General features: G+C 43.9%; 1 protein-coding gene across 2 annotated transcripts in view; it reads right to left on the bottom strand.

Moving 5' to 3' along the window:
• The window catches only part of AP1G1 (adaptor related protein complex 1 subunit gamma 1), a 319,248-nt gene that overhangs the window by 144,775 nt on the left and 146,773 nt on the right, over positions 1 to 27,700 (bottom strand). For both annotated transcript variants that reach the window (XM_030204680.1, XM_030204681.1), the window contains 3 exons: positions 26,128 to 26,223; positions 25,104 to 25,184; positions 9,043 to 9,141 (listed from right to left, as the gene is read on the bottom strand). In XM_030204680.1, the coding sequence (XP_030060540.1) occupies positions 9,043 to 9,141; positions 25,104 to 25,184; positions 26,128 to 26,223 (276 nt within the window). The remainder of the gene's footprint in view (positions 1 to 9,042; positions 9,142 to 25,103; positions 25,185 to 26,127; positions 26,224 to 27,700) is intronic.

Genomic DNA, 27,700 nt, shown 5'->3' with positions numbered 1-27,700 from the left:
TATATTAGATATTTCTACGGTTCTGGAACAATCTAAAGAGGAAATTAAAACTAGAGCTACACTTTTGGTCTCTTTTGTGTTCCTACAAGATAAAGAAGCCTTATTAAAACTTTATTTTCAAAAAACCCAACCTGAATTTCTAGGAGGGACAGTGACAATTTTTCCTGATATTTCTAAATGGACTCAACAAAGGAGGAAAAAATTCTTGGAGATGAAACAAGAGACTCTTTCACTAAATGCTCATTTCCAGTTGCGATTTCCATGCAAATGTATTCTATTCTGTAAAGACAAAAAATATGTGTTCTTTAAACCTCTCCAATTGCGCAGCTTCTTGAATTTACAGGGTAGCAAGAGAGGAGAACCAAATGTTTAGCTGATCAAGAGTAAAAGGGGTAACTACCTGTATTTTTCTTTTGTATTATTTTCTATATCCAACTTCCTTTGGACATAATCACAGATCCCTCTCTTACTTGTCGACTAACTAACCAATAATTTAATTTACGGTTGTCACTTTTCTTAGAATGTATTTTCTTTTGGATATTGGTGTATTTTTTCAAAGATTATAATATCTTTGTATTTAATTGAAAAATTTATAAATAAATAAAAAAATTTATCAGAAATATATCCAGGGCTCTGCTATCACAGATGTTGCGAGTTTTGTTGCCTGAGATTTTGTCACTTGAAATTAGGGAGTGAAGATGACAATATGAACTATCAACACTACAGTTAAAATATATTATATATGGTAACATCTTAAATAAGAACTAGTCTTCCTGTATCCATCATTATCTAGATTAGGAAAAAGAAGTTAATTTTCTCAGCTCTTTCATTTAGAAAAACTGAGTTTTTCCACTTTTACCTCAGGGTAAAAACAAACAAAAATTTGGAACTGTACTAGGTAATATCTCTGTGTCATTATGATGACAAAGAGGCATATTTTCAAAGCACTTAAGACTTAAAAAGTTACCCAGTAATAGTATCCTATGGAACTTTGTAAAACTAAGTGCTTTGAAAATGAGCCCCAAAGTCTCTAATGAGAGCCTCCCAAGGCAATGTTCTACTGTGGATTGAGAACAGGCTTTTAAAAGAAAGAAAACAGAAATCTTTTCAGTTGCTGCTGCATCATACATGCACATCACCTCTATCTAAATTTTTTGGCTTAGTAGAACACAACTCCTTGGGGAGGAGGGCAGGTACCCTGCTTCAGGTAAATAACTTGGGTTTCTGATGACAAGCAGGGTATAGGATCCTCACAGCATGGGATTCTCTAGCTACAGGATGGCTTCAACAGAATAATGGACAATTTAGGTGCTGTAACAGGCAGACACCAATGTATTTTTGGTAACAACTAGCCAATTTCATATTACATGACCAAGATCTACATCCTGATGTTTCCCACACAGGAGGTAGGATCCTGTTCCTCCCTGCTTAATAATATAATACATTGTCACTTGATTATAATCTTGTTAATGGGCTGGAATAGACTTCAACAGAAACTCCAGCAGTTGAAAAGTGAGGCCAATGCCAAATGGACTTCTACGGTCTGTGTCCCATATACGGCAAGACAGATCAGGATGGGCTTGGAAGCAGGGCCAGTGAAAGATACACTTTTTTTTATGGTCAGAGACCTGAATATGGTGAGGATGGATCAGGATCAAGTTATAGCTCTCTTCCAGGAAATTTACTTAGTGGGACCATGCATCCTGAGTGCGGAACCAATCATAAGTGCTCCCCAGTGCAGTTTGGATGCATCTTTTGATAGAACAGAATTTGGAAGGGAATGTGCCTTTTGCCAGACTGAATTGCACTATTCAACAGGACAGAGTCCCAAAGGGGCTTTGTGACAAATATGATGTCTTGCAGCCTTGAGTGGCCCAAGTCCGTGCTTGTCTCATTTGGGACCTGTCAGGTGCATTACATGCACTGTCGAGGGCATGCGGCCCCTAACATTCTCAATATGATCCATGCTGTCTGCTAAGTCTTGGATTTCTAACATTATGAACGCTAAATTGGTGATTATGCTGCAGTAGAAAGGCTGTTTTGCTTGAGACATGTCTAGTAGAGCTAAAATGAATTCCAATTGTGGTGATGAGCTTAGTTTGTACCTATTGAAACAACCAATTCATGTCCCAAGACTAGGGGGCATGAAATGCATTAGTCCACTTAAAACAAATCAGGCAAAATATTTTTTCACTCAATGGATAATTAAGCGCTGGAGTTTGTTGCTACAGAATGTCATAAAAGCTGTAAATGCAGCTGGGTTGCATGTGGTTTCTGCTATGCCACTGTCTATCATCTACTGATTATGAAGGTGATTTTATAAAACAGGTCACCTAGGTAGGAAGTACAAGCAGGGGCTTATCCTGGGGCTTTTATAGAGTTACATAGGTGGCCTATGTCTCTTTAAACTATAGTCTCATAAAACTTGTAGAAATTGCAGCTACGTGTAATATGAATCCGGCTTATATATGCATGCACATGTGCATTTCATACACTATGTGTATACTTTATGACTGCCATTCTCCACCCTAGCTATGTCCCCGGGTAGGGTATCATGCAGGTTTTGGGATCTTGCCAGGTACTTGTGACCTGGATTGGCCACTGTTGGAAACAGGATGCTGGGCTTTATGGACCTTGAGCATTAGGGAGTTGTTTTGGGGCACTGTTCCGGTGGCATTTCTCCAGTCCTGCGTTGAAATTTAGTGGCTCTATTGCAGGTTGCCTGAGAAGGGCAGGAGTTGGAGGGATCTTTACAGATGGTATATAGTTCATTGTCATGTATCCCTGCATGTTCCGCATTTCAATTTGCTGAGAATTGTACTCAAGCTTTTTCAGTTGCTGGTGAGTATGTGGAACAAACTCACAGGACATTTGAGACTTTGCTCAAATAAGCAACAGTTTAATATTTTAAGACTCACTGTTTTATGATGGCATTTTTAGAAGAATGACCTTGGACCCGTTATTGATGAGTTCTCCTAAAAGCTTAAATTGTTTTTACTACTACTACTTATTTCTGTAGCGCTACTAGACATATGCAGCGCTGTACATTGAACATGCAAGAGACAGTCCCTACTCGACAGAGCTTACAATCTAATTTGGACAAACAGGACAAATAAGAGATAAGGGAATTACTTAAGGTGGAAATTATAAAACAGACATGGGTACTACACAAATGAATAGGAGTTAGGAGTTAAAAGCTACCTCAAAAAAAGTATTAAATGTGCAATTGATTAGTATGTTTACATGTACCCCCGCCTTGGTTTAAAGTGGGTTATAAACATGGAAAATAAATAACAGCATGTCAAACATATAACTATCATGATGTATTCTGAATTTACTACAACTACTACTTATTTTTTCTATAACACTGCTGGACATATGCAGCGCAGTACACTTGAACATGAACAAACAGTCAGTGCTCAAGAGAGCTTACAATCAAACATATAAATGGCAAGTGACCGTACTCACTTGCAAATGCGCAGTACAGACTTCCCTCTCTGTCCCGCCCTCACATCAAGACGTCATGACGTCAGAGGGCGGAACAGAGAGGGAAACGGAGTCGAATTGTTGGACGCTGACGCTGCCACCTGGAAAGGAACATCGTGCGAAACAGCCTCCACCCTACCCCCCATTCCCCGCCGCCGCTCCCGCCCCCATCCGTATTGGGCCCCCTGCACTGACCTGATAGCGCCTCTCACCTCCGTGTGGAAGCGCTGCAGGCAGCAGCAGAGCGATCTGCTGCTGCCTGTAGCGCTTTCACACGGAGGTGAGAGGCGCTGTCAGGTCAGTGCAGGGGGCCCAGCACGGAGGGGGGAGGGAGTGGCGGCGATGAGGGTAGCTGGACATGGGGGGAGGGCAGGGTGGAGAGGCCATTGTTGCTGGACTTGGGGTGAGAGCAGGGCACAGAGGAGGGTTGCTGGACATGGGGAGAGGGGGGTAGGCCAAGGGAAAGAGGAGGGTCCCTGGATATGGGGGGGGGGGAGGATCGGTGGACGGGGTAAGGCCAGGGGAGAGAGGAGGGCTGCAATACTCGCCCATTTTTACGGGCTTAACGGCTAGTGTAATCAGGATAGACAAACAGGACAAATAAGGGATAAGGGAATTACTAAGGTGGGAAAGATAAAACATACAAGGGTCTGTACAAGTCAACAGGGGTTAGGCGTTAAAAGCAGCATCAAAAAGGTGGGCTTTTAGCCTAGATTTGAAGATGGCCAAAGATGGAGCTTCATGTACTGATTCAGGAAGTTTATTCCAGCAAGATAAAAGGAAAGGAGTCTGGAGTTGGCAGTGGAAAAGAAGGGTACAGATAAGAGAGATTTACCCAAGGATCCCGGGGAGGAGTGTAGAGAGAGATAAGAATTTTAAACAATCATATCCAAAAAGCACACCAGTCATTACTAGGCTAAAGGCAGTAAGCACCAATAAAGATGCATAACCATGCTGCCGATATTAACTTCAGAGACAGTCTCTGCTTCTGTCGAGGCAAAACATTCTTTTTTTTTTGTTGTTGTTATAAAGAGATAAGGCAGGGGCACAGTGGCGCTATGCAAAAAATCCCCCATTTAATTCCCAAATCATGAATTTTACTTCCTGGATAAGCTGGGGATGCTACAGAAGAGGTATTCACAGCTCCTGGGAAGGAGCAGGAGGAGAATAAAGGAGGCATTCTCATTGATTACGAATGATATACTACTACTAATCATTTCTACAGCGCTACTAGACATACTCAGTGCTGTACACGTGAACATGAAGAGACAGTCCCTGCTTGACAGAGCTTACAATCTAATTAGGACAGACAAACAGGACAAACAAGAAATAAGGGAATATTAAAGTGAAGATTATAAAATAAGGGTTCTGAACAAGTGAATAAGGGTTAGGAGTTAAAAGCAGCATCAAAAAGGTGGGCTTTTAGCTTAGATTTGAAGATGGCCAGAGATGGAGCTTGACGTACCAGCTCAGGAAGTCTATTCCAGGCATATGGTGCAGCAAGATAAACAGAACGGAGTTAGCAGTGGAGGAGAAGGGTGCAGATAAGAGAGATTTACCCAGTGAACTGAGTTCCCGGGGAGGAATGTAGGGAGAGATGAGAGTGGAGAGGTACTGAGGAGCTGCAGAGTGAATGCACTTATAGGTCAATAAGAGGAGTTTGAACTGTATGCGGAAACGGATAGGAAGCCAGTGAACTGACTTGAGAAGAGGGCTAATATGAGCATAGCGACATTGGCGGAATATTAGTCATGCAGCAGAATTCTGAACAGATTGAAGAGGAGAGAGATGGCTAAGAGGGAAACCTGTGAGAAGCAAGTTGCAATAGTCTAAGCGAGAGGTGATAAGAGTGTGGACGAGGGTTCTGGTAGTGTGCTCAGAAAGGAAAGGGCGAATTTTGGTGATATTATAGAAAAAGAAACGACAGGTTTTAGCAGTCTGCTGAATATGTGCAGAGAAGGAGAGGGAGGAGTCGAAGATGACCCCAAGGTTACGAGCTGATGAGACAGGAAGGATGAGAGTGTTATCCACAAAAATAGAGAATGGGGAAAGAGGAAAGGTTGGTTTAGGTTCAAAGATAAGAAGCTCAGTCTTGGTCATGTTTAGTTTCAGATGGTGCTGAGACATCCAAGCAGCAATGTAAGACAGACAGGCTGATACTTCGGCCTGGATTCCTGCTGAGATTTCTGGTGTGGAGAGGTAGATCTGGGAGTCGTCAGCATAAAGATGATACTGAAAACCATGGGATGCGATCAGAGTACCAAGGGAAGAAGTATAGATGGAGAAAAGAAGAGGTCCCAGGACAGATCCCTGAGGTACACCAACTGACAGTGGGATAGAAGTAGAGGAGGATCCACCAGAGTATACACTAAAAGTATACTGGGAGAGATAAGAAGAAAACCAGGAAAGAATAGAGCCCTGAAATCCAAGTGAGGACAGCGTATCAAGGAGTAGGCAAAAGCAGCAGATAGATCGAGAAGGATGAGGATAGAATAGAGCCCTTTGGATCTGGCCAGGAACAGGTCATTGGAGACTTTAGCAAGCGCTTTTTCAGTTGAATGAAGGGGCGAAAGCCAGATTCAAGTGCATCAAGAATAGCTTGAGATGAAAGAAAGTCAAGGCAACGACGGTGAACAGCACGTTCAAGTATCTTGGATAGGAAAGGGAGGAGGGAGATGGGGCGATAGTTGGAAGGACAGGTAGGGTCCAATGAAGGTTTTTAAGCAGTGGTGTGACTACGGCATGTTTGAAGGCATCAGGAACAGTCGCAGTGGACAGTGAAAGATTGAGGATATGACAGATAAAAGGGATGACAGTAGGAGAGATAGTGTTAAGTAGATGGGTGGGAATAGGATCAGAGGAGCAGGTAGTTAGTTTTGAGGAGGAAAGAAGATGTGTAGTTTCCTCTTCAGTGATTTCAGAAAAGGAAGAAAAGGAGGCAGGGGTTGGAGGGTTCAGAGAATGGGCTAAGGGAAGGAGAGGTGGAGGTGACCTGGTTGAGAATTCAAGTTTAATCTTGTGATCCTTATCATGAAAGTACTCAGCCAGAGTCTGGAGAGAAAGTGAAAGGGGAGTTGGAGGTGAAGGCACTTTGAGGAGAGAGTTCAGTGTGGCAGAGAGAAATCGAGGGTTTGAGCCAAGAGAATTTGTCAACTGGATGTAATAGTCCTGTTTGGCAAGTAAAAGAGCAGACTGGAAGGAGGTCAGCAAGAATTTGAAATGTATGAAGTCAGCATGGGCACGGGATTTCAGCCAAAGGTGTTCGGCAGAGCGGGCACAGGAACATAGGTAGTGGATTCTAGAGGTCAGCCAAGGCTGGGGTTTGGTAAGTTTTACAGAACGGGAAATGGGAGGAGTGAGAGTATCCAGAGCAGAGGAGAGAATAGTATTATAGGAAAAGACAGCCTCTTTGACAGACTTGGATAATATTGTGGTAGAGAAGAGATTTGAACCACTGGAGGACAGAATAGAAGGGTCAATAGCCTGAAGATTCCTAAATGTGTTGGTTAAGATTAGACGGGACTGGGGAGGAGGGTGTTTAAATGTGAAAGTTATCAGATGATGGCCAGAGAGGGGAAGAGTTGAGGCACAGAAACTGGAGAGTGAGCAGTTTGAGAAGAGGATAAGATCAAGACAGTGGCCATTCTGGTGAGTAGGGGCAGTGGAGCACAGTTGAAGATTGAAAGAGGATGTTAAAGCAAGAAACTGAGAAGCATAAGAGTCAGAGGGATCATTAGCATGAAAGTTAAAATCCCCAAGAATGAGGGAAGGAGATGAAGGTTGAAGAAAGAAGGAAAGGCAGGCATCAAAGTCAGTGAGAAAGGAAGAAAGGTACTTATCAGGGGGTCGATAAATGACTGCTACTCGGAGAGGCAGAGGAGCAAATAGACGGATGGAGTGGACTTCGAAAGAAGAAAAGCAGTGAGACTGAGGTGGAAGAAGAGGTTGAAATCTACAAGAGGGTGAAAGTAGTAGCATGGCACCATCTCCGCGGCCAACCGGGCAAGGAATATGGGAGAAAAGATAACCTCCATGGCATAGGGCCGTGACTGAAGCAGAGTCTTCAGGGTAAAGCCAAGTTTCAGTTAGGGCAAGCAGATGGACAGTATGAGAGATAAAGAGGTCATGGATGTAGGAAAGTTTGTTACAGAGCGAGCATTCCACAGAGCACAAGAGAAAGGCAGAGAAGAAGGGGGGAGGAAAGGAAAAGAAATTAGATTGGAGATATCACGGTGCGACCTGGACAAATAGGATACGAGCTGATGTGGAGGACCAGGATTGGAATTAATGTCCCCAGCGGAGAGCAGGAGAAGGAGCAAGAGAATACGGAGAAGAGTAGGAGAGGTATGACGACAGCAACGAAGGCGAGATGTACTCAGATAGAACGGAGAGGGATGAGTGGAAGGAAGGAAATGTTGAAGGTTGAGAGCTGAGAAGAAGGAAGAGGAAAAAAAAAAGAGATGGTGAGATGATGAATACAGAGGGTGGACAATGTGTTCCTGCAGTGTACAGTGGTTTCAGATGGAGAAACAGATTAGGAAGGGACAGTACCAAGAAGAGAAGAGACATCTAGTGGCCAGATTCAAAGCCCATTGACTGTAGGGCTCCAGAGCCTATTTCTACAATAATCAGACTACGTATGTTTTAGGGGAGGTGAGAAAGAGGATATTAGGCTTGATAGAACTTATTCTGGACCAGTATGGGAGGATATAAGACAGAGGACTTGCAAATGAAGACTCATGTGACCAGATCCCAGACTTGGTTACACTGAGCTAGACGTCCAGGAGGAAGAGGAGGAAACAAACAAGTTAAAACTTTTTTTTTTTTTTTTTTGAAAGGACAACAGAGCCAGAGGAACATGATCTTTTTCAAGAAAACTCCTAGAGAGGATCATTCCTCACAGCAGGGAAGATAGCTCTCTAATCATGGGTGATTTACTGCACTCCACTCATTCAGTGCTAACAGATACTGGTCTGGAACTGTAATATCTAGTTCAAAATTATGTGAGCAGAAAAATGTCAAATGTTTCTCATGCACAGCTCCCTCATATGTAGCATATTGTCAATGTAATTCCAAAGACATAAAAATACAATGCAACGCTCCACATTGATATTAACACAATTCCATATGTGGAACTGTCATTGTAGTCAGGAAATAAAACAGTTTTATCACCTCACTTGCTGATGGCCTGATTTTTCTGAATTTAGAATGATATTATGGTCCTGCCTTAAGCAGACACAGACCAGATTCAGTCTGTGTGTAGTAATCTGTGGACCTGCTAATGTGAATCAATTTTAAACACACATAAGAACGGCTGAAAGTCTATATACAGTCTGAACACATTCTCTAGCTACCTGTAGCTTAGACGTACTGTACAGCCCATAGACAGGTATAATAATCTTGTATTTACTATAAAATCAATAGCTCAATTTTAAAAATCTAGAGTGAGCCAACATGCACATAGAAACACCTAGGTACAATGTGTGGGGCAGGATGGAAGACAATATTATGATCAGGGTGTTTTTCTGATTTTAGCAATGTTACATATCCACTCACCCGCAGACCGCTCTCAGACTTGATGTCCATAATAGTCAGAACGGTTTCATAGAGAATAGCATTTCCTACATTTTTACTGGTTTCTGTGTTGGTTGCAACCTGTAACATTTAAAACTGACTGTTATTTTTTCTGGAAATGGAGCCACTCACAATTGCAGTACGAAATGCAGACAACGTTATTTATTTGAATGATCCTTCCAGGCCACAAAGATTTAATATGAAATTTGGGATGACAACTAATTATATTGGGAATTTTAAGCCTATATTAATGCCTTACCACACAAGTTGACATTTGCTGAAAGGGTTACAAAGATATGACTTGTGGGTGAACAATTCTATAAATCTGGGTATTATGTAATCTACCAATCTTAAACTGCTAGATTTATGAAACAGCCAAAAGCTACTAAAGGACAAAGTTCCATTCACAAGCACAGGATATGGTTATTTTGCAGTGTATCAAGTGTAAATAAATAAATTAAATGTCAGTTTTCGTCCTCAAGCCCCTCCCCCCATTTGCCTATTATTGTACATACAACTTTCTGAATCACAATACAAAACAGTAGTGAACTTTGATCCTGATGTCTTCTTATTTGATATTCTGCTAATAGCATCAGATTGATAAGGCCTAAGTCTGATTTGAGAGAAAAAGGAGAGGTAGTTTCACCCAAGTATTTATTTTTATTTAAAAACTATATATAGCATTCATTATGTACAACTGCACATACATAAGAAGATAAACACAAATAAAACATTAAAAGCTAAGAATTAAAAACAGAAATAAAAATAAGACATTTGTTTATTATTATTTAATTATTTAAATTTTCCAATATATCACCACTTAAAGTGAATATGCAATCGGCATTATGATTAAGGAAATTAAAAAAAGAAAAAAAAATACAAAAATTAATAATCAATAGATGCTTCCTCTGGTTCAGACCCCAGCCTGCTAAATTAGGGAAGGTTTACTATATTCACATCAACTCTTGCATCAATAAACTCTTTCAACTGTTTTGGATCTACAAACTGAAAATGTTTACCCTCAAGCATCACATTACAAAAACAAGGAAATTGCAAAACAAAATTTGCTCCCAATGCCACCACCCTGGGGCGAAGTTCCAAAAAGGCCCTTCGTCTCATCTGTGTAGGCCGTGAGAGATCTGGAAAGATACGGACCTTTGAGCCCAAAAACAGATTTTCTAAGTGTCTCAACGAAAGCCGTAGTACGGCATTCCTATCAGGCTCCAACGCAAAAGTGGCAAGCAGAGTTAACCTCTGAGTAACTATTTCTAATGAGCTTTCTAGGAATGAGGTAAGATTCATTCCCTCCCCTATTACGGGGGGGTTTCCCACCACCACTCCAGTACTCCCGATGTAATAAGCCCGTGTAATGGGAGGGAGTGAGTCCTTGTCCATTCCCAGGATGTCCACCAAATATTTTTTGACCATCTCCAAAAGAGAAATTAACGGCGATTTGGGAAAATTAAGAAACCTAATTTCACAATTGCTGGTCTAATCACTCCACTAGCCACAGGAGGAGATTGAGATAGACTATCAGCCCGAGCTAACTTGGAAACAATAGCTTGAGGCAATACCTTTGAAGCCTGTTGTAATAATGTTTCCCCGAAGTTGAGAATCTAACTCCTTTGCTGCAGTCACACCCTCAGACAGGACCAGCCGAGCCACTTCGGCGTCTGTCTCTGTTTGAACAGCCAGCAACTCTCTTCCAGGCTGGGGAGGTGCAATTCGCTCCACAGGGCTCAAGGAAGCCCCGTTTCCACTCTCAATCGACTCCGAAGGGCCGAGAGCTGCAGTGGGGGTCGAAGTTCCCTGAGGACCCGGTTGCTGCCTGGGAAATTGCAGGGTTGTTTGTTTCAACGTCGAGGAGGTCACAGGAACCGAGGGAAATTCCTTTACCTTCCCCCTCCGCTTCCCCATGGTTAACGAGGCTACAGAGGCACCGAGAGAAACTCACAAACACAGCAGCCTCCAGGAGCAAACACAGGTGCGTCTATTCACAGCGCCATCTTGGAATCATAAGACATTTGTTTTAATACAGCCTTTCCAGATGGTCAGGCCTCGTCTGCTGCTCTGTGCAATTCATGTTGTTTGTGTTTTTTTTCTCTGTGTCTTTTCTTATTGAAAAAAGCATCTAAATATATAAAGTACGCAAACAAAGCCTTGTATTAAACTGCATCTGAAAGCTGGACACAGAAGCATTCTATACGCCTGCTTCAAAATCCATGTGCTTTCTGATGGCTCTTCCAGAAGGGCACTCAATAAGATTGAACCTGCTAATGAAAAGGTGCAGAAATGGGACTTGCATTACCTTGTGTATTATTCTTTGAAATGGAGAAGCGAAAGGGAAAAGAACATGAGCCTATTTCTCAGAGACTCCAACTCCTCCCAAGTTTGGACCTATGGATGGATTTATTCAGCATCAAGAATCTCACACAGTAAAAGGACCCCAACTGATGCAGGTAACAGCGTCATCTCCTGTGACAGCTGGTCCTAGTCAGGCACATATGCAAGGCTTTGGGTTGCTTCCAGCCCAAGTTGTGGAGTTCAGAGCAGACTCACAGGTTTCTGTGAGCCTGCAATTAGCTCTGGGGAAAGATGTGTGGCTCTTAAACAAATTAAAAAGAAAAGAGCACTGGAATCGATGAGCAGAGCTGTTGGAAGTTCAGGTGGTTTCCTTCAATTTTTACTCAGATTCAATTCTCTCCACATTGTGCTGATCAATTCAACTTTGAATCCATATGACAAGTGATACTGGAAACGATGAAGGCATTAGTTCACAACAAAACTCTTTAGTACTGAAAGTCAATGAACATGAGTTTAATGTAAAAATGTCAGCTATTCAAATGTTGGGTACTATTCTGATGAAGGATAAGTATAGCGTTCAAGATATGCTCACTAGTTCATAAAATCATCCACGGAGATGCCCAAGCCTACATGTTAGACCTGGTAGACTTGCCACCCAGGAACGCTAAAAGATCATCCTGCACATTCCTTAATCTTCACTTCCCCAGCTGCAAAGGTCTAAAATACAGACTAACGCATGCGTCAAGCTTCTCTTACCTGAGCACGCAGTTATGGAATGCCTTATCGCTTAAACTAAAAACTATTTTCGAACTAACTTTCGTAAATCTCTGAAGACCCACCTCTTCACCCAACGCGTAATTAAACTCTGGAATTCGTTGCCGGAGAACGTGGTGAAGGCAGTTAGCTTGGCAGAGTTTAAAAAGGGATTAGACGGTTTCCTAAAGGACAAGACCATAAACCGCTACTAAATGGACTTGGGAAAAATCCACAATTCCAGGATTAACATGTATAGAATGTTTGTACGTTTGGGAAGCTTGCCAGGTGCCCTTGGCCTGGATCGGCCGCTGTCGTGGATAGGATGCTGGGCTCAATGGACCCTTGGTCTTTTCCCAGTGTGGCATTACTTATGTACTTGGCATATCACAACGACCAATAACTGTAAATGTAACACATCCCCTCTTACTTATATTCGGAAATGTCTCTTCTCGTATCTATTGTTCTATTTTATCATGTCATCCATACTCTCTATGTAATACCAACTGTTATGTAATACGAACTGTTATTTGCCAACCGGAATGGCAAATGCCATAACGGCACACTGTAAGCCACATTGAGCCTGCAAATAGGTGGGAAAATGTTGGATACAAATGCAACAAATAAATAAATAAATAGCACTTAGGGAAAAGGTTGAACCTCTTGAGAATGAGACGTGTTCATCAAACTTAAACTTGATACATTTTCATTGCCTTCTTATAAGATCCCCTACTGAAACATCATTCCATTTTGAAAGTTTCTCCCGAATTATTCCTTCCATTCCAAAACTTCATTTGCCATCAACTAAAAAGGTTCATAATCAAGAGCCTTCAAATTTGGAAGCTGGGACTTTGAACTTAGATGTTTCAGATCTATTGTAATCTCCAAACTAGTTGCTGACAATAGTAGTTTCCTTTGCTCTAAGGTCTGGTAGAGATTGGTTATTAAGATTATTTTTAAGCATACAGAAGGAAAATTATGTTCTTACCTGATAATTTTCTTTCCTTTAATCACACCACAGTCCAGACTAATGGGTTGTGTCCATCTACCAGCGGAAGGAGACAGAGAAAATATTTCCTAGTAAACCGCCCCTTAAGGGTATCGTGCTGCCTGGAATGTTCAGTATTTCAAATAGCCAAGCAATGGTGCTCTGAAGTATAGAAGAAAACACAGTTAATACCAAACAGGCAAAACTCTTGGAGCCAATATGCAGAACCTCACTGTTCCTGCTTGGCCAACGGCAACTACAACTTCCCCTCACAGTAAAGTAAACGGGAGGGAAGCACATAGAGATCTACCCCTGAATCCGAGGAAAAAATTCCGTGATCCCAAGTAACAAGAGTCATACAGAGCTGGCACAACAACAAGTGGCAGGAGATTGAATAGAGAAGATGAAGTAGGCAGTGCTGTAGGACATCCCACCATATTGAAGCGTTGTGGAACAGCCAGGGATACCTAAAAGAAACAACACTCTGACAGACTTTAGCCAGGGACAGCATCTGGACTGGTCTGGTATGATTAAAGGAAAGAAAATTATCAGGTAAGAACATAATTTTTCCTTCCTTGTCATCTATACCAGACCTGTCCAGACTAATGGAATGTAGCAAAGCAGTTTCCCAAAGGTGGGGGGGGGGGGGGGGGGGGGGAAGAAAAGAAGAATGCAGAAGGTTAGTCCACAAAGCTATACACACGGCAAGCAACTGAGCAGCAGAAAAGGATTCGAATATCCGAACCACCAGGCCACCAAAATGGAACAGAGTTAGACACTAGAAAAGGAACTGAAGTCGTACGACGTAAAACAAACGTCCTGAGCAAAAGAAAAATTATGTACCCCTGTCCCGAGAGTAGCAAAAGAAGCAGCAAAAGTTACTCATGCCAAAGGACCCCCCTTGGAAGGAAGGCTACAGTCGTATCCGAACAACAAGGAGAAGAACTGTCTCTCCTAGACCATGATTCACTTCTCCGAACCCTGGCAGGACAAAGACTAACTCCCAAACCTGCCGGTCTGCCTTGAGTCCAAGATAGTCGGATAAAGCGACCCTAAAAAGTACGAGGAGTAAGCAACCCCAAACAGTGCGCCACACTTCACAGAACAAAGGAAGCAAGGCCCAGGAACAACCCAGACCCGCGTCTAGTGAGAGAATCAAATGCCACAGAACAAGAAGAGACTCCAGAGTCGAGAGAACCAACTAACTGGAGCGCTAGTCTCTCCAGGAGAACCATGAAGAAAAGGGCAGCAGCATACCAGGGTACAACCGTAGAAAGAGTACTCCTCTAGTAGCTCGGTCTGAACTTAGGAATGAAAGAACAGAGCCAAGAGAACAAAAGGAGACAAAAAGAAAGAGATTCGAGAGCCACACTGAGGAGAAAAGACCCCCAAGATGCCAAGTAGCCACAAAAGGAGCAGAGACTAATTCAAACTCCAGCAATGGAGAAGCTTCTCACCAGCCACGAAGAGGCTACGGCAAGAAAAGGTGCCACAGGAATGGTAGCTAACAGGAGACAAGACAGCCTTGTCCAGAATTCTAAACTGCGGTATGCCACAGCTGCTGAGAAGTTACTGTATCCAACCCGCAGAAAAAAGCTGGGGTTGGCCGACAAGGTGAAACAGTGCCCAACAGGAAAAGGTGAAAATATGCTCCACAGTCAGAGACTGAACTGTGCTCAAGGGACAGAAAAGAAGCTGCGCTCATCAGGCAGAGTAGGATCCGTGCTCAATGAGAACAAACAGATTTGCACTCAAAGCACAAACTGAGCCACGCACCATGGGCAGAGAAAGAGTTGCACACCTCTGGAAAAGATAGAAATGCACTGAACAAGCAGAGAAGAAGCTGAGAGTAACAGACAGAGGATGAGCAGTGCCCCACTGAAAGAGCTGGATGTTAGAGGTATCTGCAGAACTGAAGCTGTGGTAGCGATGGAACCGTGTATAAAACGCAGACAAGAAGCTGCTTTCCACACGCAAACAAGAAGCTGCGCTCCAGATGCCAGCAAGGAGCTGTGCTCCTGACACCGGCAGGGAACTGCGCTCCAGACACCAGCAAGAAGCAGCGCTCCACACGCCGATAAGGAGCTAAGCTTCCTACGCGGATATGAAGCTGTGTAGCACCTGCAGTCCCAGAGCTGTGCTCCACTTCACCCAATTTGCAGAGAAGAGTTGTGCTAAACATACAGACATACACTCAACAGGCGGTGGAGCTGCGCTCTGCACACAGACAGGGAGCTGCGTTCCATACGCGAAGAGAGAGATGCATGCCACACACAGACAAGGAGCTGCGTTCTACACGCAGACACAGGAATGTGCTCCACGCTGAGACCTGCAGAGAAAGAACTACACTCAACATGTGACAATGGAGCTGCGTTCAACATGCAGAGCTGAAAGGTTGCAGAATAAGCAGCGAAGGAACTTCACTCAACATGCCATGATAGAGCTGTCCTCAACATACAGCGATGGAGCTAAAGCCAACCTGGAACTGTGCCCAGCATGCAGCGATGGAGGCGTGCCCAACATGGAACGGTGGAACTGCATGGTTAATGAAGCCGCACTCAACATGCAGCGATGGAGCTATGCTCAACAAGCAAAATGCAAAGATGGAGTCCCGGGGAACAGCCAGAGAAGAAGGTACTGCCAGGAGGCCAACAGCAAAGGAGCACAACTTGTGGAAATGCAGACCTGGCGCTGCACTCCACTGGCCCAGAGGGACTAAACCTGCAAGAGGAGAAAGCCCCGTGCCCCAAGAGACACTCTTGGCCCTCAAGTGGTCTCTGAGCCACAATGACCGCCCTCCTAGGCAACCGATATGGAGCAGCAGTCAACATAGAGAAAGAACTCCCGCCAAGAGGGAGGTAAGCATCATGGAGCTGGAATCCTCAAACCATAGGGAGCAAAATGAAGCCGTAAGGCAGTGAGGAAGAAACAACTCTCGCTAGGCCACGAACAAACAGAAAGCTGGCCACTAACACCAAACTGAGGAAAAACCAGCTAAGGAAGAGTCAAACTCCGGACCTAGAACAGAGCCACTTCCCTGCAGAAAAGTTGAGAAAAGCACAGCGCTAAGAGGCGATAATCCAGATGCACAGCAATAGATCTGCTCAGCAGGAAAGAACTGTGCCCCTTACAGAAAAAGGAAGGAGTGCCAAATGTGCCAGGACAGAGGCGCCTGGAAGTAGAAAAGGCAAAATCCGACTGTGCCGGGCTAAAACTCCCGCTCAAAAGCAAGGGAAGCAAGGAAGACCTGTGGCAAACTAGTCCTAAAAAGGCACATTCCTGTAAAGAGACACTGAACTGAGTCCAAGCAAAAGACTGGCAAGAATGGCGCTCCCGAGGGTACTCAGAAGAGGGATTTGTGCTAGCTGTTGCACACCAAGGGCAACTCAGACCTCCACCAGAAGGAAAGTACCCTGCAGACAAAACAGAGCAGTCAGGAGGGATCCATGGGGACGAGAGAACCAGAACTTCCCTAAGGAAGGGAGAAAAAAAACTGCTGCCAAAACAAGAATCAAATAGCAGGGGCGTCTCAAGCAAGATGCCAGAAGCAGCAGAGAATGGACGGTCTGAAAAAGAACTGACCAATAGCCGCGTAAGGCTGACAGGAATGAAAAAATAGCCTTGGACTAAAAAGACCAAGCCTGCAGCCAAACAGAGCCAGCGAGAGACTTCCCCCACTTTGGAAATGGCAGACTAAGACCTCCAAACCACAAAGGTACAAGTTCCAGCAATGGGGCCACCCTCTGAACCAGCCGCCGTCTAGGACCGTGAAGAGGAGAAAGACAACTGAGTTTCGTGATCCAGACACAAGCTGTGCCCCACCAAAAAAAAAAATCAAAGCAACTAGTACCAGCTCGGAAGGGGCCAAGATCAGAATCAGACGCCTGGCAGCGAAATTCAAAGAAACTTCGCAAGGGCCCCCTAGAATACATTGCCAAAGGTGGAAAAATAAATCAGGTAACAGGAAAGAGAAAGAAGGAAAAAAAAGCTTCTTCTTTTTTTTTATTTTTTTTTTAAACAACCTACTTCACTAGTGACAGGAATAAATAAAGGCTTACCTCAGAGGCAGAAATTCAGATATACCTACCACCACAGAAGAGAAAAACCCCACAGGGGAGACAAGTTACTCCATGCCACAATCAACCATCACCCTGCTAGAAAGCCAGGGAAGGGGAGGGAACCAGGGTCACTGGATATCACCCTAGCTGGCAAATGAGGAACTCAGAACCACTGAGTATCATCTAAAACTAGCCCCAAAACGGCTACCAGCACACCCGGCTCCACTGTCACCAGAAGAATCTGGGACAGGAGCTACCAGCCAGCAATCCAGAGCAGCTACACGATCCATCCACCATCTGCTAGGAGACAGAGAAAATACTAAACATTCCAGGCTGCACGATACCCTTAAGGGGCGGTTTACTTGGAACTATTTTCTCTGTCTCCTTCCGCTGGTAGATGGACACAACCCACTGGTCTGGTATATATGACAAGGAAGAGGTATTGCTAAATTGCAAGATCTGAATATTTTCAGATATAATTAAAGAGACACAGAAACAATGGAGGGATTTTCTTCTTTTGCGACTTAGAATTCCCCAGTTGGGATTCTTGTTCTTCCTAAAATTTCCTTGTAAAGGTATTGTTTAATATAAATCTACCAAATATGTTTTTCTTCGAATCTACTCAGTTAACAATAAACAGCCAGAAAAGAAGTTATCCTGCTACTTTCTAGTCTGCTCTTCAGCTGAATTATGTGTTATGAATTTGGCCTGAGGATGTGGCCTGCTAGTCTGCCTCTGTTTTCTATCTTCTTTTTTTTATTATTTTTTTTGCTCATTACTTAACATCTCCTCTCCCACTTAATTATAAATTTTACTGCAAGTGTGTAAAGATGTTCTTGCTTAATTGCATTTTACCACGCATTTTTCTCTACAAGCATCTGCTTTAGTTATTGTTCTATTGATTTATAAATAAAGGAATGAGACTCAGTTAGATGTACCATATGAATGAACAGAATATCCAATGGTTTTTGCCCTGTACATCATCATAAGCATGCGAGTTGATACATTTTTAATGTTGTACGGATATGTAAAGGAGCATTGTTAGAATTACAAAATTTAAAGTTTAATACACCAAAGAACAGTAAGCCAAAGAATCAACATCAGAGTGGAATACTTATATTGACAAGCCCCAGTCAGTATCCATGACTGTAGTAGATCGGGTGTCCTTAAATAAAAATAAAAATCAGACAAAAGATTGTAATTTAATACCAGGCATGATGTAAACAGGAACAACAAACATAGTTTGAAATGTCTATATGCGAATGCCAGGAGCCTAAGAAATAAGATGGGCCCCAATGAATAGGAATAAGTTGAAACAAACACACTGCAGTGTAGGAGAGCAGAACGAATGCTGGATACAGGGAAGCCAAAGAGAAGGTTTTGCCATAGTTATGGAAAGGTACACATTCAGAGTGTGCATGAAGGAGCAGACCTGCTCCTTGTTCATGCTCCTTCATCGCACACCTACGCTGCATGCGCCGCTAGTGAAGTACACAAATAAACTACAAACTTGCTGCCATCACATCCAGTGCAGGGAGGGAAAAGCAGCCTGGAAACTGCCGTTACCGTGGTGCTTCTTGCAGTCACAGAGGGCAGTAAGCACCACTGAGAGTTTGCTGTCGTCACTTACAGTGCAGGGCAAGAAGATTAAAAACTGATTAAAAGATATTACAGAGTAGGGTTAAAATGGTCAGTATTCTCAATGGAGAAGGGTAGATAGTGGGGTTCCCCAGGGCTCTGTAAAGGGACCGCTCCTTTTTAACATATTTATAAATGATCTAGAGATGGGAGTAACTAGTGAGGTAATTAATTTGCTGAAGACACAAAGTTATTCAAATTTATTAAATCACAAGAGGATTTGAAAAATTACAAGAGGACCTTACAAGACTGAGAGACTGGACACCGAAATGGCAGATAACGTTTAATGTGAGCAAGTGCAAAGTGATGCACGTGAAAAAGAGGAACCCCAACTACAGCTACGTGATGCAAGGTTCCACATTAGAAAACACTAACCAGGAAAGGGATCTAGGTGACATCGTTGATGATACGTTGAAACCTTCTGCTCACTGTGCGGCGGTGGCTAAGAAAGCAAATAGAATGTTAGGTATTATTAGGAAAAGATCAGAAAACAAAAACTGAAGATGTTATAATACCTTTGTAGCGCTCCATGGTGCAACCACAGAATAATACTATGTAAATTCTGGTCACTGTATCTCAAAAAACGATATAGTGGAATTAGAAAAGGTACAAAGAAGGGCATCGAAAATGATAATGGGGAGAGGACAACTTCCCTATGCTCTTCAACTGCTCGCCCTAACTGAAACCTGGCTCACTCCCGACGACTCTGCATCAGTCGCGGCCCTATGCCGCCCTATGCCATGGAGGCTACCTTTTCTCCCACTCTCCCCGCCCAGTTGGGTTACTACTTTCGCCCTCTTGCAGCTTTCAACCCCTCCTCCTACCGCAGTCTCGTTGCTTCTCATCCTTTGAAGTTCACTCCATCCGTCTATTCTACCCACTGCCACTCAGAGTGGCTGTCATTTACCGCCCCCCCCCCCTCTCCTCCTTCCTTACCGACTTCGATGCCTGGCTCTCCATTTTTCTTGATCCCTCATCCCCGTCCCTCATTCTTGGAGACTTCAACATACACGCTGATGACCCATCCGACTCTTACACTTCTCAGTTCCTCACTCTAACCTCCTCCTTCAACCTCCAACTGAGCTCCACCACCCCTACTCACCAAACTGGCCATTGTCTTGACCTTGTCCTCTCCTCTACCTCCTCACCCTCCAATTTCTGTACCTCGGCTCTTCCTCTCTCAGACCATCACCTGATCACCTTCACACTTCATCACCCCCCCTCAGCCCCGCCCAACACTCACCACTACTTCCAGGAATCTCCAGGCTGTTGACCCTTCCACATTATCCTCTAGTATCTCTAATCTCCTCCCTCCCATCATGTCCTCCGAGTCTGTCGAAAAGGCTGTCTCCGCTTACACCACCACTCTCTCCTCTGCTCTAGACACCCTTGCACCATCCATCTCCCGTCCCACTAGGCGCACTAATCCCCAGCCCTGGCTGACCCCTTGCAACCGTTACCTTCGCTCCTGTGCCCGATCGGCTGAACGCCTCTGGAGGAAATCTCGCACCCACCCCGATTTCATTCATTTTAAATTCATGTTATCCTCTTTCCAGGCCTCCCTATTCCTTGCCAAACAGGACTATTATACCCAATTGACTAATTCCCTCAGCTCCAACCCTCGTCGTCTCTTCGCCACCCTTAACTCCCTCTGCTCCCCCCCCCCCCCATCACTCTCTCCTCAATCACTGGCTGACTACTTCCGCGACAAGGTGCAGAAGATCAACCTCGAATTCACCACCAAGCCTCCTCCTCCTCTCCACCCTTTAACCCACTCCCCTCAACCAACCAACCCTGGCCTCCTTCTCCTCTTTTCCTGATATCACCGAGGAGGAAACCGCCCACCTTCTTTCCTCCTCGAAATGCACCACCTGCTCTTCTGATCCCATCCCCATCAACTTACTTAACACCATCTCTCCTACTGTCACCCCCCCCCCCATCTGTCATATCCTTAACCTCTCTCTCCACTGCAACTGTCCCTGAAACCTTCAAGCATGCTGTAGTCACACCTCTCCTCAAAAAAACCCTCACTAGACCCTACCTGTCCCTCCAACTATCGTCCCATTCCCTCCTGCCCTTCCTCTCCAAGATACTTGAACGCGCCGTTCATAGCCGTTGCCTTTTCTCTCCTCTCACGCCATCCTCGATCCGCTTCAATCCGGCTTTCGCCCCCTACACTCGACAGAAACGGCACTATCTGAAGTCTGCAATGACCTCCCTTGCCAAATCCAAAGGTCATTACTCCATCCTCATCCTCCTTGACCTATCCGCCGCTTTTGCCACTATCAATCACAACTTACTTCTTGCCACACTGTCCTCATTTGGATTCCAGGGCTCTGTCCTCTCTTGGTTCTCCTCTTACCTCTCCCACCGTACCTTCAGAGTACACTCTCATGGATCTTCCTCCACCCCCATCCCACTCTCTGTTGGAGTTCCTCAGGGATCTGTCCTTGGACCCCTTATTTTTTCAATCTACACCTCTTCACTGGGCTCTCTGATCTCATCTCATGATTTCCAATATCATCTTTATGCTGATGACACCCAGCTTTATCTCTCCACACCAGACATCACTGCAGAAACCCAGGCCAAAGTATCGGCCTGCCTATCCGACATTGCTGCCTGGATGGCCAATCGCCACCTGAAACTGAACATGGCCAAGACCGAGCTTATTGTCTTTCCACCCAAACCCACTTCTCCTCTCCCTCCACTCTCTATCTCAGTCAACAACACCCTCACCCTCCCAGTCTCATCTGCCCGCAACCTCGGAGTCATCTTCGACTCCTCCCTCTCCTTCTCTGCGCATATCCAGCAGATAGCCAAGATGTGTCACTTCTTTCTCTATAACATCAGCAAAATTCGCCCTTTCCTCTCTGAGCACACCACCCGAACACTTGTCCACTCTCTCATTACCTCTCGCCTTGACTACTGCAACCTACTCCTCACTGGCCTCCCACTTAGCCATCTATCCCCCCTACAATCTGTTCAGAACTCTGCTGCACGTCTTATCTTCCGCCAGGACCAATATGCCCATATCACCCCTCTCCTCAATTCACTTCACTGGCTTCCGATCAGGTACCGCATACAGTTCAAGCTTCTCCTACTTACCTACAAATGCACTCGATCTGCAGCCCCTCATTACCTCTCTACCCTCATCTCCCCTTACGTTCCTACCCGTAACCTCCGCTCACAGGACAAATCCCTCCTCTCAGTACCCTTCTCCACCACCACCAACTCCAGGCTCCGCCCTTTCTGCCTCACCTCACCCTATGCCTGGAATAAACTCCCTGAGCCCATACGCCAAGCCCCCTCCCTGCCCATCTTCAAATCCTTACTCAAAACCCACCTCCTCATTGTCGCCTTCGGCACTTAACCATTGTACCTCCATTCAGGATATCTAGACTGCCCCTACTTGACAACTGTCCTTAGATTGTAAGCTCCTTTGAGCAGGGACTGTCCTTCTTGTTAAACTGTACAGCGCTGTGTAACCCTAGTAGTGCTTTAGAAATGTTAAGTAGTAGTAGTAGGAAAGGCAAAAGTGGCTAGGGCTCTTCAGCTGAGGGGAGATATGATAGAGGTCTATAAAATAATGAGTGGAGTGGAACAGGTTAGACGTGAATCACTTGTTTGCTCTTTCCAAAAATACTAGGACTAGGGGGCACGCAATGAAGCTACGAAGTAGTAAATTTAAAACAAATTGGAGAAAATATCTCTTCACTCAACGTGTAATTAAACTCTGGAATTCATTGCCAGAGAATGTAGTAAAAGCAGTTAGCTTAGCGGGGTTTAAAAAGGTTTGGATAATTTCCTAAAAGAAAAGTCCATAAGCCATTATTAAGATTGACTTGGGGAAAATCCACTACTTATTTCTAGGATAAGCAGCATGAAATGCGTTGTACTGTTTTAGGATCTTGCCAGGTACTTGTAACCTGGATTGGCCACTGTTGGAAACAAGATGCTGGGTTTGATGGACCTTCGGTCTGTCCCAGTATGGCAAGACAGATTAGTATAGGCTGGAGTGGGCTTTAATGGCAACTCCAGTAGTTGGAACATAAGGACAGAGTCTGGTGAAGTTCGACAGTCCATGTCCCAGAAACCCCAAAGAAAGACCACAATCAAGTATATAACGTTTATTGCTGATGTAATCATGAATTGATAATGAAACATGACTGTTGGGCAGACTGGATGAACGCCCAAATCTTTATCTGCCGTCACTTACTATGTTACTATGTATAAATAAAAGAAAACTTAGAAGTGGGGGAAAACTGAACAACACAATATAGGAATATTTTCTAAAGAAAACAGAATAAAAATCAGGGGAAAAAACCCAAAGGGAAAGCACAAAAAGCTCAAAAACAGACTCACGCACCAGACGCTGCAAGGAGTGGGTGACAACACGTTCTCTCCTCCTCCACAATGGGCGACATGGATGACTTCACCCTCATGTGAGAATATGGTCTCCTTATCATCGGAGAAACGTGCGGATGTCCGAAATGAAAGTGAAAGCACACACTGGTGCCTATTCTTCAGTTCCAAAATATGAACTTCGCAAAAAATTTCATGTGCAAGCAATTTTTGCGGGGCTCATATTTAAGCGCAGAACAAGAAAAAATGTGCGCTGATACTTTCAGTTTTTGTTTGGACATGCACACAAAAAGCCACACTTACCACAAAACCTTTGTAGGATGTGTCTGGCATGTTCCTGCCCCCATTAGACACAAGTTCTCTGCTCATAGAATTTGCATGCCATTAGCTTTCTGCATAGAAGATATTACACTCATGGTAGAAGCCAAATGCTCAGGCATCCACACACAGCTCTACTGCAAATCTTTTTACATGGGCTCTCAAGCGTGCAGATAGTTGTGCTTACTGGTTAGAACAGCATTTCCCAAACTGTGCACCACAGCGAATTCTCTGGGGTGCTGCGGCAAATCCCAACCTCCCTCCTCCCGCCAGAACCACTACGGCAGACAGCAGCAGCAGAAAAAAAAAAAACAAGTGCAGGGCTGCAGCAGCCTTCAAGCATGTGCTGTCAGTTCTGCCGGTCCTCTGCCCCTGGAAGTTGATGTCAGCGAGGGCAGAGGACCAGCAGAGCAAATAGCAAATGCTTGAAAGGCTGCTGTGGCCACACACTTCTTTTTTTTTTTTTTTTTGTCGGGGCCACTGGGGGATAGGGAGCAGACTGCCTTTGGGACTCACAGAGGCGACTGCCAAGGAGTTTGGATGAAAACAGGAGACGAGATGAAGTCAAAAAGTTGAAGCCAATAGGTCAGGCTCTGTTTCCCTTCCCATTCAAAACCAAGCAAAGCAATGCGCTGCTGCATCCAAGTTGTCACTCTTGATTGATGGTAGCATTTTTTATTTAAGCTCACTTACATTTTTAAACATGCTGGCTTGTGCAGCATACAGATGTATAAAGAGGAAGTATAATAACAGAATAACATTTCATAAGTAGAGTAGTAATTTGTTATAAATTATAATCAGTGTGTCATTTGGAAGGGGGTTATAGGGACACTCTAGCACTGTTATATTCGTGCAGAGAAAAAGCTGGAGACCCGTGTGGCTGGGGCGGAGGTGCTGCGAAAGATTGCTCGAACACGTGAACTGAAACAGTTTGGGAACCACTGGGTTAGAATATTTGTGGAGAGGGGTTATGTACTGAAGCTGGAAGACACAATATATTTTGTATAGCACACCAAGAATACTCATTATTGACGTATAATACTACTAACAAAATATCTGAAAAAATTTCAGAACGCATAAGATGGGCGCACAACCTAGCTAACCTCAAAATCTTCTCAGCCCAGCTTTTATAGTACTATCTTTATATTCAGCAGCCCACACTGCCTATATTTGTCACAAACCCAATGAGTCATAACCAGAGTGACTTCCCCTCCACGCTGGTCCCTTCCAGTGCATAAGCTTTCACCAAATTTTTCTTAAGTCCTGCCTCTGTATACTTATTACCTCTTGACCCCCTCCCTCACCCCCATCCCCACTTGCTTGTTCATTCCAGTCTATTTATACCCTACTGGCTTATGTGTCATCCTACTTCTCCCTCAGCCTGAACAGTCTGCTGCCTCTCTCCTCATCCCCCCAACTTCCAAATCCCTTTATGCTAGAAAGCTTGCTGCTACCCTCTCCATGGACAGCCTAAAGCTCTTTCTTCCTCCCAAAGTCCCATGCAAATGCCCCACCACCACCCCCCTCTTTCAAGCCCCGAAAGCCCTTGACTACTTCCTTCATGCATTGGTCTTTGTCACGCATACACCTGAATTCATCCCTCTTCACCTCTCTCTCTTTACCTGTGCTAGGATGTCATTCATTGCTTCACTCGAATCATCATCATTTCGGCCCAGGATTCGGAGTAACCGCAGTATTCGCACCTGCAACAAGTAAATAAATGAAAACCTCCCAAATGACAGCCTACAATAGCGGCCACTGGCACCCTCCCTGCAGATTATCTTAAGTAGTGGTCATCCACTGGAGCTGGCAAATTTATTTATTTAAAAGACTTCTTGCCCACATGGTGTAAAAATTTTCAGTGGGTTACAATTAGAGGAAGAAAGTGGGAGAAGGGCCACGGACTCCAGAGAGGACAATCTTGTACTTAAGAAGGTTTATTGATCAAGGACTATGCTTACAATTAAAACACACATATTCAAATATCAAAACATACTAGGACAATACAACATAATATTCTTAAATCAATTTACTCCATCAAAGCCTCATCTAGTACAAACATCAAGCTCATCAAATTTGTAACCTGTCAAATGCCTGTTGGAATAGAAACACTTTTAGCTCCTTCAATGTCTCTATATTTTGAGCTGTTCTCAATTTTAAAGGCAGAAAATTCATAGTTCAAACTATTTAGAATATTCTTTAACCGCCTAATGAATCTTCATCTAGCAAAAACAGGACCTATAATTTTCTGGAGTTGATGTTTAAGAGCAGAATCTAAAATGACCCCTAGAAAAAAGAGACAGAACGAGAGAAAGAGAGAGATTTTTGAAGTATTCAGAATATCCTTTAACCGCCTAATGAATTTTCATCTACCAAAAACAGGACCCATAATTTTCCGCAGCTGATGTTTAAGAGCAGAGTCTAAAATGACCCCTATGTTTTGAATTTTACCAACATTGGGACAATGACATTAATTAGAAGGATATCCTAACAAAATCAAAATCTGCTTTTTAAACATATCACCCTCTACTGGTTTACTGTCTGTAAACAAAACTGCAGATATATATTGCAGATCGGGCAATGACCTCCACAGTCAATCCTGATCTATATGAAAGAGGGGTACTAGCCTCCGACGACAGCCCTTACCTGCAGAAAAGGGTCACTGATCCCAGACACATCGTGCTCTGGAGAATACCCAGACATGATGAGATTCTTCAGAATACGAACTAGCTGAGGTACAAGCTGCACAAAGAGACAATAAGTAAGTCAGAATGTGTCTTCCATGAAACACTTGGATTTTAAAAACAGTACTAAGTACATCAGACCTTCATCCAGGGAACATGTCCCATAGCAGGGAAAGGTTATGTTACAGAAAAAATGCTGACGGATTCATACTGCTTTTTCCTGCTCCTTATTGCTCAGGTAAGAATCTCAATTTCTATCATTCAAATAATTAATCTGAGGCAGAGGAGAGGAGGATACAAGATTCAACTGTTAGTGTAAAACTGACTAAGTCTGAAGGAGTACTGCTTCACGCACTTCAATCTTCCTTCCCAAGCAGGAGCTAAGGAGGTGATGAAGTAAAAATGCCAGTTTTATGCTCACAGTATGATCAACTACTCTTTTCAAGGAAGGCCAGGGCTACATTTTATGGCAGCCATTCCCAATCCAGTCCTCAGGGCTCATTTAATCCCATCGGGTTTATGCATGAGCTAGATCTGCTCTCAATTGCACACAAATCTAGTTCATGAATATTCATTATGGATATCCTGAAAACATGATGGGACTAGGTGTGCCCCGAGGACTGGGTTGGAAGTGTCAGTTTTATGATGTCATGTGAATAAGGGTTAGGAGTTAAAAACAGCATCAAAAACGTGGGCTTTTAGCTTAGATTTGAAGACGGCCAGAGATGGAGCTTGACGTACCGGCTCAGGAAGTCTATTCCAGGCATATAATGCAGCAAGATAAAAGGAACGGAGTCTGGAGTTAGCGGTGGAGGAGAAGGGTGCAGATAAGAGAGATTTACTCAGTGAACGGAGTTCCCGGGGAGGAATGTAGGGAGAGATGAGAGTGGAGAGGTACTGAGGAGCTGCAGAGTAAATGCACTTATAGGTCAATAAGAGGAGTTTGAACTGTATGCGGAAACGGATAGGAAGGCAGTGAAGTGACTTGAGGAGAGGGCTAATATGAGCAATAAAACTCAGGTTAACAGTTACCAAGATTGAAAACCAGAGAAGCCCCCTTTCCACCCTCCATAAGATGTACGAGACAAATCAAAACAGAGAAAAAACATCAACGTTTTAAAAAATTAAGCATCCAAAGTGTTCAATATGGTAGAACGCACACGCGTAGTAAGAGTGTCCATACAAGCTGCCCAAGTCTTAAGACATTTTCGATACCACAGACTGCGATGCTCAACAGACAGACATTCTATCCTCAGCAAATCATGCATGAAATTGCACCATTGTGTCAAATTTGGAGCCACTGGATATATCCATTGGGCCATAATACAACGCTTGGCTATCAATGAGGCTTTACGTAAAAAGAGATGTGAAACACATGTACCCCTATGGGATCGTGGCAGCGATGTCCAAAAGGCACAGTTGAGGGGGTCACTTGCCAATTTACAGTGTTACATCCAACTGAAATGCGCCCAAGCTATCCACCAAAAACAGTGAACTGATGGGCAATCCTAAACATAGTGTTTATAAGAGGCATC

Source organism: Microcaecilia unicolor, chromosome 5, assembly GCF_901765095.1.
Source record: "Microcaecilia unicolor chromosome 5, aMicUni1.1, whole genome shotgun sequence".
NCBI lineage: Eukaryota > Metazoa > Chordata > Amphibia > Gymnophiona > Siphonopidae > Microcaecilia > Microcaecilia unicolor.
The sequence above is the reverse complement of the archived record's forward strand: the minus strand, read 5'-3'. Positions and strand labels throughout refer to the sequence as shown.